Source organism: Ixodes scapularis, unplaced genomic scaffold, assembly GCF_016920785.2.
Source record: "Ixodes scapularis isolate PalLabHiFi unplaced genomic scaffold, ASM1692078v2 ptg000020l_1___fragment_2___debris__unscaffolded, whole genome shotgun sequence".
Classification (NCBI taxonomy): domain Eukaryota; kingdom Metazoa; phylum Arthropoda; class Arachnida; order Ixodida; family Ixodidae; genus Ixodes; species Ixodes scapularis.
This window is the reverse complement of record NW_024609890.1, coordinates 19,329-28,850: the sequence shown is the minus strand read 5'-3', so window position 1 is coordinate 28,850 and position 9,522 is coordinate 19,329. Positions and strand designations below refer to the sequence as shown.

The following is a 9,522-nucleotide window of genomic DNA, read 5'->3' as shown; positions in this document are numbered from 1 at the left end:
GTATATACAGTCTTATCTGGCGGATATAAAGCCTTATCGGGAATATATACAGATTAATCTGGTGTATATACAGCCCTATCTGCTGTATATACAGTCTTATCTGGCGAATATAAAGCCTTATCTGGAATATATACAGCGTAATTTGGCATATATACAGCATTATCTGCCATATATAGTCTTATCTGGCGAATATAAAGCCTTATCTGGAATATATACAGTTTAATCCGGCATATCTACAGCTTTGTCTGACATATATATAGACTTATATGGTGAATACAAAGCCTTATCTGGAATATATACAGCCAAATCTGGCATATATACAGCCTTGTATGCCGTATATACAGTCTTATCTGGAAAATATCAATCTTTATCTGGAACATATACAGCCTAGACTGGCGTAAATACAGCCTTATATGCCATATAGGCAGTCTTATATGGCGAATATAAAGTCTTATCTCGAAAATATATAGCCTAATCGGGCTTATATACAGCCTTATCTGCCGCATATAGTCTTATCTGGCGAATATAAAGCCATATGGGGAATATATACAGCCTTATCTTCCTTATATACAGTATTATCTGGCGAATATAAAGCCGTATCTGGAATATATACAGCCTAATCTGGCGTATATACAGCCTTATTTGCCGTATATACAGTCTGTCGCAAGCGACATGCGGGGTGTGCAGTAGAGCTGCGGTGACCTTTAGAAGCGTGCGATGGGCACGGGGCGCGAGCTCGAACGATCGCGGGCGTGGCCCACGAGGGCCTCGGCGGCAGGGACTCGAAGCCTGGCCTGAACGACGTAAAGGTGTGTTTTTTGCTGTGTCCTGACTTCCGTGTCCTTCTTGTATTCCGCTATGAGCTTGTCCTTTTCGGCTCCAACTTCCACCCAGCAGCTGCTTGGAGGGAGAAAGTCCGACTGAATGCGGCACTCTGGGCAAGAGCGTACGGTCGTACTGTCGAACTCCTTGGAGCCTCGCCATTTCCGGCTGCAGCTGAGGCAGAAGACGTGGCAGCACTTCTCCAGGATGCCGAACCGTCGCTCCGAGCTAGGATCCTTGTCGATGACCATGTCCATGCAGATGCCGCAGGTTTTGTCCGTGCTGCGCTGCACGGCGAAAGAAAGTTCCATGTCTTCTTCGTGCTTCTGGACATATTCCTCTTTGCGCTGCCTCCGCTGCTCTTGGTCGTCGGGATGAAGGCACCACTTCTGACACAGGTCGCACAGCTCAAGGTGGGTCTTCAAGCACCGTTTGCCTAGGAGACATCGTTTGCTGGTCGCTCTGAAAGGGCAAAGCGGCTTCAGTGCGCCTCCTATGACATCCTGCGTCTGTTGCGGAGCGTCCTCGTGACGGCGTGCGTGGGATTCCGCTGACGTTTGCACGCCGCTTTCGCTTTTGGGTACGAATTCAGGCGCGTCGACCCAGTTCAATGGCGCCTTATGCGTCTCGAGCTTTCGCGGCCCGGCATCGGTGTCCGAGTAAGGGGAGCCCCCACCGTTCTTGTGTGTCGCCCTCGATGAAGGCAGTCCAGATCCGTGGCCTCCCGCCGAGCTGCCCAAAGAGGACGCTGCGAGCGACGTGTGGCACTGCTCTCGATGGCCGTCGTTGGTGCGATGTCGGCTCTGACCTTTTCGGCTAATCTTGGGTTTGTCGGCGTGCCCTCGACCAGCCGGGATATGTTCATAGCGACACCTGCTTCCAAACATGCAGTTCCCTCGGAGGTAGTGCCTGCACACGTTGTCCGGCATTCCGGCGACCAGCTCGTGTAAAAACGGTCACGAATCTCCCTCTCTGCACGTCCCGCAAAGAAAAAATCTGCAAAGGTAGCTTCGGAGTCCACCCTCCGCCATCTTAGCTTCTTCCTTTTCTTTCACGATGAACACTCAAACCTGATCTCTCCACGCACCTCCGTCCTTCCACACGATGAGGTCCTTCTGTTTTGCTCACCGTCACCATTGGTAACGAAGCGTCTCCTGGGAGCGCCTCGCCACGCGAACGCAGACGCTGGCTCCTGGAGCCAGCAAGCTGTGTGTGTCTGTGGTTCTCCTCTACGCTGCAACCCTCGACCAATCAGCGTACACAAGCGAGCCCTGCTGGACAAGGCGCTCCAAGAGATGATCGACACGGGTGCAATACGTGTAGTGTGCCATCAACAAGCTAGATGGCGCAAGAAGTCGTGGTTTGTTTTGTTACAACGAGATGGTGCCACGTGCTTGACAGCGGCACGCGCTGTCTCTGGATTCATGTACATATTAAAAATAGAACAGTCTTCACAAAAAATCCGAGCTGGTGTGACGTCTCTTTCTTTCGTCGGGGTTCTCGCCTTGGGTCCCGCACCTCGGCACCCCGCGGCCCACGCGCCGGCAATGTAAGCCTTTTCAGCATCTCTACAGGCCTTTCGGGGCGCTGTTTTTATCCATGCTTTTCTTGTCTCTTTCCACTCATTTATAATGGCCCTACGCAACCATTACATTTTGGCGACGAGGTTTTTGCTTCCATTTTTTCCATTTTCGCCCTCGTGAGTTTTTTTGTGAGACTCCGTGCCGGAGATGAGTGGTGGCAGCACCGGCCTGTATAGTTTTCTTTTGTGTAAGGTAATATTTTAACGTTCGAAATGTAAGGAGGTCCTTTTGAATATTCCCATCCACCACATCTTTTGCATATGTAGTACATGAAAATACTGTCGATGCATAGCGACATTTAACGTTCCGTTTCGAGCGTCAATGGTCCATTTTGAACGCCAGTAGGGTTAGGCGTAACGCCATCCTTTGTTCCCTTTTTTTTTGCGAACGCCGTAACGGCCGTTCGAATCGGTACCTTCGTTTTCAACTTTATCTCCCAACCATAGCCATAGTAGACCATAGCGTCGCTATGTTCCATGTCCATGTATATCCTAAGTAATTTTGAAAGGTATTTTTGTCCATCAAATATGCGTATCTAGCCATTGGCTTTACGTAGAGCATTCATAAGTTCCAAAAATGGCAACGGCTTCTTTCCCGACGCCTCCACCATTTCTTCCCACGCCAGGTGCCCCTGTGCAGCCTTGGTTAAATTGGAAAACGTCGTTTTTAAATTATATTGTGGTCCTAGAGGCTGATGAAAGCTCGCCGAAGCGTAAGCGCGCGTTGTTGTGGTCTTTGCTTGGTCTCGAAGGCCAAAGAATAGTTTCAACGTTCCCATCCACGGCCCTCGCCCATAGCGAGACCGTCTCCGAATTTGACGTTCTTATGACGGCGCTTGATCAGCACTTCGCTGCCAAAAAGAATGCTGTTGTCGAACGGAGGTTGTTCCTCACCCGCGTCCAGTCGCAGGGAGAAAGTGTCCTTGAGTACCTTGGTGCCCTACGGCACCTCGGCTCTTTTTGTGATTTTGGGGAGTCTCTTGAAAACCGCATCGCGGAAGTTTTTTTGGCCGGGTTATTATCATCGGAGGTACACAATCGGGTAATCCGAGAGTCTGCGGAAGCTGGACTACCCAGCCTCGAACGCATCGTGCTTCTGGCACAACAGTTCGAACCAGCTGCTCGAGATTGCGATCGTTACCGCCAAATTGCATCATGTCTTCCGCGTTCCGAGTCGACACAGGCCGTTGAGGCAGTACAAAGGGTTCCCGTTCGGCGTGGACAAGATGGCCGCCAATTGAAGTCAAATTCGAACATGCAACGTCAAAATGGAGGGCGGCCTCCTGCCGTTTCCTCCTCCCCCGCAAATGTTTCCTCCTCACCTTCCAAGGTTTCCTTCTCGCCGCGCCACCAGTCGCGTGGACTCACCCGCGTTTTTACAAGTCGACTGCCTCGTGATGCTCCTCCGGGCGCGCGCGCTTTTGGGCGCGGGGCGGAATCGTGCCAGTTTTGCGGTCTCCGACCCCATCCGCGAGAGGAGTGTCCAGCGTCCGGAATTACTTGTTTTTCTTGTGGCAAGATAGGCCACTTTTCAAATGTTTGCCGAAGTTCGTCTTCGTCGTCTGAAGTCATCGACCCCCGTCGCCTGGCGTTTCCGCCGGGACGAGGCCGCGCCGCCGGTCGCCGGTACGAGAGGCTTGGACCTGGCCGTAACCAGACGCCGATCCATGGAATCGTGACGTCTCCCGACGACGAGGGGGAACAACAGCCAAACAACGTCTTCACCGTCGGATCCCCGGAGGTCCTCCCTGAAGAACGTGTCGACCGTCGCCCACTGAATTTCACAGCTGATGTTCAGGTGAATGGATTTACATTACCCTTACTCATTGATACTGGCTCCGAAGTGTCAATACTTTCCGAGAGCATGTTTAACAAGATCAATTCCAAGCAGCAAATCCGGCTAAGGAAACCGCCGCGCACTCTTGTGCACTACCTCCGAGGGTCGATTCCAGTCATGGGATGTTTCCAGACCAAAGTCAACTTCAAAGAACGCTCCGCCGACATTCTTTTTTACATCGTTCGCAATGGCCGATCCCTGCTTGGGAGAGATGCCGTGCATGGACTGCGTCTAATTTTATCGGGCGCGCCACTCAAGTGCTTCCATGTCAATGCAGCTGACCCTCGCTCCACCATCCCGGGACATGTAAAGTCGGCTGGAGTCCCGCAGCCCCCATGTACGGTGGAGCCCAGTCGTCCATCGCGTCCTCCAAGTGCTCCCTGCAAGCACCCTTCATCATTGTCCACTGTTCACGGCACTCAGCCATCCACGTCGTCTGAGTACTACTCAAGTAGAGGCGTCTTCGGAGACCAGCCTTCAAGGGATCCGTCGACGTCGGGACCATCTTTGCAACCTTCATCGGTGAGCGATGCATCGAAGTTACCTTCTGGTTTCGAAGAATTCGAGGATCTCTTTTCTCCTGAGTTAGGATTAGTTAAAAACCAAACTCACACAATCACTATCCGGCACCATGTTCCGCCGGTACAGGCTAAACTTCGCCGCTTACCAATGACGTTGCGTGATGCCGTCAGTGCAGAAATTCAGAAGCTCGAGCGCCAAGGTGCTATCGAGCGCGTAAACGCGTCGGAATGGGTGTCCCCCATTTAGTAGTTAAGAAGAAAGACGGTGGAATCCGTATGTGTGTCGATCTGCGGGCGGAAAGCAGGCAGTCGTTATTGATTCTTTTCCGCTTCCGCACATTGAGGAGCTTCTGAACTCCCTCAGTGGAGCTTCCCATTTTTCTAAATTAGACCTTGCGTCTGCTTATCATCAAGTCCGTCTCGACCCCAAGAGTCGCGACTTAACAGCATTCATTACCCATGAAGGGCTTTTTCGTTTCAAACGAGTTTGTTTCGGTCTGGCGTCTGCACCAGCGGCCTTCCAACAGGTCATGTCCAAGATATTAAAACACTGTCCAGGAGTCCAGTTTTAACTGGACGATGTCATTGTCTATGGTTCCTTCCAGAAGGAACATGATAGTAATCTCAGACAAGTCCTCAAATGTATTAGAGAGGCCAGCATGAAACTAAATAGAAAAGCCGTTTTCAATGTTTCTGAACTGCCATTCCTTGGTCATCGTCTGTCTGCGGAGGGTCTAGCACCCCTTCCTTCGTAGATAGACGAGGTCCTAAATTTTCCAGTTCCATCGGAACCTTCGCAGTTGAAGGCCTTCCTAGGTCTAGTAGAATATTACAGTAAGTTTGTCCCCCACTGTGCTACTCTTGTAGAACCCCTCCGAAGGCTTCTGCGCAAGGGAGCATCTTTTGTCTGGTCGTCCGACGTAGAGGCCAGTTTCCAAAGTGTCAAGTCCTGCCTCCAGCAGGCTCCCATTCTCGCAATGTTCGATCCAAATCTTCCAGTTGTCGTCTCCACAGACGCGTCCAATTACGGACTAGGTGCTGTTCTCCAGCAGCAGCATGGGAAGCAACTAAAGACTGTTGCTTTTGCTTCCCGCTCTCTCTCCGCGGCAGAGCGGAAGTACTCAGCAGGAGAGAAAGAAGCTCTCGCAATCCTCTGGGCTTGCGAGAAATGACACGTTTATCTTTGGGGTCGACATTTCAAGATCCAGACAGATCATCAAGCTCTCGTCACACTAATGTCTACTCAAGGGACAGGTGTCCGTCCACGACGCATCAGTCGTTGGACTGCTGGACTTTTCAGCTATAATTTCACAATGAAGTATCGTAAAGGCAGCGATAACGTAGTTGCCGACGCTCTATCTCGCCTTCCGGTCCCAGGCACCGAAGAAGGTATGTCTTTTGAAGAAGAGGTAGTTTCAATTGTCTGTGCATGTCTCACACAGAAGGAGTTCAATTAAGAAACTCTAAAAGATCCTGTATAACCAGTTATCATGACATATCTTTCAAACACATGGCCCTCAGAGGACATGTTGCCTCCAGAATTCAAGCCGTATTTCGTTGTAAGAGACCAGCTGTCAGTCACCGATGCATTGTTGTTCCAAGGAGAGAAAATAGTGGTTCCGTCCACTCTCCGTGATCAAGTTATTGATGTAGCTCACGAAACCCATCAAGGTATCTCGCGCACCACCAGTATCATCAAGGAGCTTTACTGGTGGCCACATTTAAGTCAACATGTCAGGACGAAAGTTCAGAACTGTTCGGTATGTCAGTCGACAGACAAGCCTGCAAAGGCATCTCCAGCACCTCTTCAACCAGTCGAATTCGCCACCCGTCCATGGGTAAAGCTGGGCATGGATATAGTAGGTCCCTTTGAACGAGCCCCGGCTCAAGAGAGGTTTTTCATTACAGTGGTAGATTACCACAGTAGGTGGCCGGAAGTGGCACCAGCCCACAACGTCACGACTGCTACAGTCATAAAGTTCTTGAAGTCCATCTTTGCCCACGAAGGTCTGCCGCAGGAGATCACGACAGATAACAGCTCTCAATTCATTTCGAAGGAATTCAGCGATTTCTTGAAGACGCATGGCATCAAACATGTGAAGTCATCCCTTTACCATCCCCAAGCTTATGGCCAGGTAGAGAGACTCCATAGAGTCCTCAAGTCTGTTATTCAGTTGGCTCTCGTCCAACATCGTCCGCTTTCCGAAGCCATTACAGAATATCTCGGGGTATACCGGAGTAAGCGCCATGCCACGACTGGAGAAACGCCAGCTTTTCTTTTACATGGTCGCACCGACCGGACGCGACTGCATCTTCAAGGGCGAGGGACCCCAGAGTCCGCTGTCCCTCCACATGTTGTTCAGGAAGAGCTTCCTGATAGAGTCAAGGAATACCAAACGAAGATGAAGTATTCCGATGCCAGGCGAGCAGTCAAGTACCCTGCTTTTGCTCCTGGGCAATCAGTAAAGGTTTTCAAACCCAACATTAGAGGGGAAATGAGCAACAAATATGCTCCACCGCAACATATACATGAACAAGTAGGGCCAGCCACATATAGATTAAATGATGGAACCATATGGGATGCAGACAAAATGACACGTACAACGTTGAAACCACCCCGACGTCAGCCGTTGTGGCTTATGGACGATGACATATTCCCCACGTTAACTAATGCGGCTCCAGCTATAAGCCTGGGCCATGTGCCACCTGAGGGTCCGGCACCTGCAACTTTGCGTGCTGCGGCCCCCAGCGTCATTCCTGTCCATGCGGCCCCTGCGGCCGGTCCTGTTTTTGCAGCCCCTGATGCCGGTCTTGTCCCGACGGCCCAAGAGGTCGTCCCTGCCACTGCGGCCCCTGTGGCCGCCCATGCTACTGCGGCACCCGGCCCTGGCCATATTGCTGTGGCGCCTGGTGCCCATAGTCATGGACCCCTGGCGCCGCCCATGATCCTGCTGTGCCAGGCGTCGTTCCTCATCATACGGCTCCTGCAGCCCATGTAGCTGTGGTCCCTGGTGCTGCCCATGTACCGGTAGTACCCGGTGCCCTCCCTGTTCCTGGCGTACCCGGCACTAGTTCCGTGGTACCCTGTACGGTGCAAGATGCAGTGGTTTCCGGTGGCATTCCCGCCACCCCAGTCCCCGGTGCCGTTCCTGATTCCGGTTTCCAAGCGGCCTTTCCCGCTGCTGTACCAGTCCAAGCCAGCAGCCAGCCACCAGTTCTGCCGGCTGCCCCGGCTAGTCTTCCAAGAGGCCCCCAGGGTCGCTTTCCAGGAGGGTCCTGAACCTTCCGTTCCTTCAAGCGGTGCAATAGTGAGCACCGCATCAAGTTCATCACAGCTGGGACTCGGGTAATGCAGTGAGCTGCCGTCATCTAGCTCCGCAACGGTCACAGCGAAGTCCCTGCACTCCGTGGGGCCAAAGGCCTCTACACATTCCGAGTCTTCAGTGGCTCCTGGTTTAGCAGAAGACCCGGAATCAAGTCCCGAGGCAACCCAAGAATCGACTCCTACATCAGGTGACGGTGGTGCAGACACACCACCGAGGACATATCGTACCCCAGCACTATCCCCATCGGACACTCCACAACGCCCCAAGCGGCGTAGACGACTTCCCGCAAAATTTCGTGACTTTCAAGTGGATATCTACTCCAAGGACGCTCCTTAAAAACTTTGGCACTTAAGTCATAGTGGTTTGAAATTTCATGCAGCGTGCAATGCATTTTGTAATATAGATGTGAACAAATTTTTTCTTAGCACTTCTCCCGTGTGTTTGTAGTATCAAGTTTCCATGTTATGTACATAGAGGTTTCGGTCAAAGTGTTTGAAGTGAAAATGTTATTCTTTATGTTTCCAAGGACTAGTCAGCCATTTCAATCGTGGAAGTAAAAGTGTTAATCTTTGTTTCAAATGACTCGTCAAACCGTGAGATTTTTGAAAGTGTTGTTCTTTGTTCCAAAGGACTCGTCAGTGACAATTTGGTTGCAGTGAAGAGAGCCCTTTTCAGTCTAACTGAATTCTGCTCGACATAGTGCAAAGTGTAGCATTAATGATTGTATCTTTCCAATGTATTTCTTTATCCTTATTTTCTCCGACCACTTCACAATTATTTTTGCTTGTAGTGATTGGTTGGTAGGATTTTGTGTGCGTGTGAATTTATACATGGTTAAAAAAAGAGTAAGCTGTTTCTTGGGTCGGTAGCAAATTGTCCAACGTCATTTTCTTCTAAGGGGGGAAAAGATGTAGTGTGCCATCAACAAAGCTAGATGGCGCAAGGAGTCGTGGTTAGTGTTGCAACGAGATGGTGCCACGTGCTTGACGGCGGCACGCGTTGTCTCTGGATTTATGTACATATTGAAAATAGAAGAGTCTTCACAAAAACTCCGAGCTGGTGCGACGTCTCTTTCTTTCGTCGAGGTTCCCGCCTTGGGCTCTGCACCTCGGCACCCCGCGGCCCACGCGCCGGCAATGTAAGCCTTTTCAGCATCTCTACAGGCCTTTCGGGGCGCTGTCTTTATCCTAGCTTTTCCTGTCTCTTTCCACTCATTTATAATGGCCCTACGCGACCATTACAGTACGTGAGTCAAAGAGCCCTTGGGCCTTCCCGATCGTCCCTGCCCCCAAGAAGGATGGAACGGCTCGGCTTTGCGTCGACTACCGGCGCCTGAATGCGGTAACCGTTCGTGACGCGTATGATCGATTGAGTCGATCATGTGCAACTTGGGAAACGCCAGTTTTTTCACGAATCTTGACTGCAGTCGCGGTT

At 51.1% G+C, this 9,522-nt stretch overlaps 2 protein-coding genes across 3 annotated transcripts; one reads left to right on the top strand and one right to left on the bottom strand.

The window, feature by feature from the left end:
* Positions 1-211: 211 nt before the first annotated feature.
* LOC121833902 (E3 ubiquitin-protein ligase makorin-1-like) lies at positions 212-2,037 on the bottom strand. The gene has a single exon (XM_042287607.1). It carries the CDS (start codon positions 1,749-1,751, stop codon positions 705-707), a length of 1,047 nt encoding a protein of 348 aa, XP_042143541.1. The 5' UTR covers positions 1,752-2,037; the 3' UTR covers positions 212-704.
* Positions 2,038-2,947: 910 nt separating this feature from the next.
* On the top strand, positions 2,948-7,679 carry LOC120843891. 2 transcript variants are annotated; one of them, XR_006076929.1, is made up of 3 exons: positions 2,948-4,202; positions 4,519-4,763; positions 7,559-7,679. XR_006076929.1 is itself a non-coding variant. In XM_042287606.1 (2 exons), the coding sequence occupies exons 1-2, from the start codon at positions 2,982-2,984 to the stop codon at positions 4,549-4,551; spliced, it is 1,254 nt and encodes a 417-aa protein (XP_042143540.1). In that variant the 5' UTR covers positions 2,948-2,981; the 3' UTR covers positions 4,552-4,781. The 2 variants fall into 2 exon arrangements, 1 of the variants encoding a protein (XP_042143540.1); XM_042287606.1 differs by lacking the exon at positions 7,559-7,679 and having other exon boundaries at positions 4,519-4,781.
* Positions 7,680-9,522: the final 1,843 nt, after the last annotated feature.

What these genes read in the sequence shown, in the direction of transcription:
- LOC121833902 (XM_042287607.1), bottom strand. Translation starts at nt 1,751, where the DNA reads ATGCCGGACAACGTGTGCAGGCACTACCTCCGAGGGAACTGCATGTTT.
- LOC120843891 (XM_042287606.1), top strand. Translation starts at nt 2,982, where the DNA reads ATGGCAACGGCTTCTTTCCCGACGCCTCCACCATTTCTTCCCACGCCA. An exon ending in ATTTCACAGCTGATGTTCAG is followed by an intron (nt 4,203 to 4,518) that starts GTGAATGGATTT and finishes ATGTCAATGCAG; the next exon opens with CTGACCCTCGCTCCACCATC.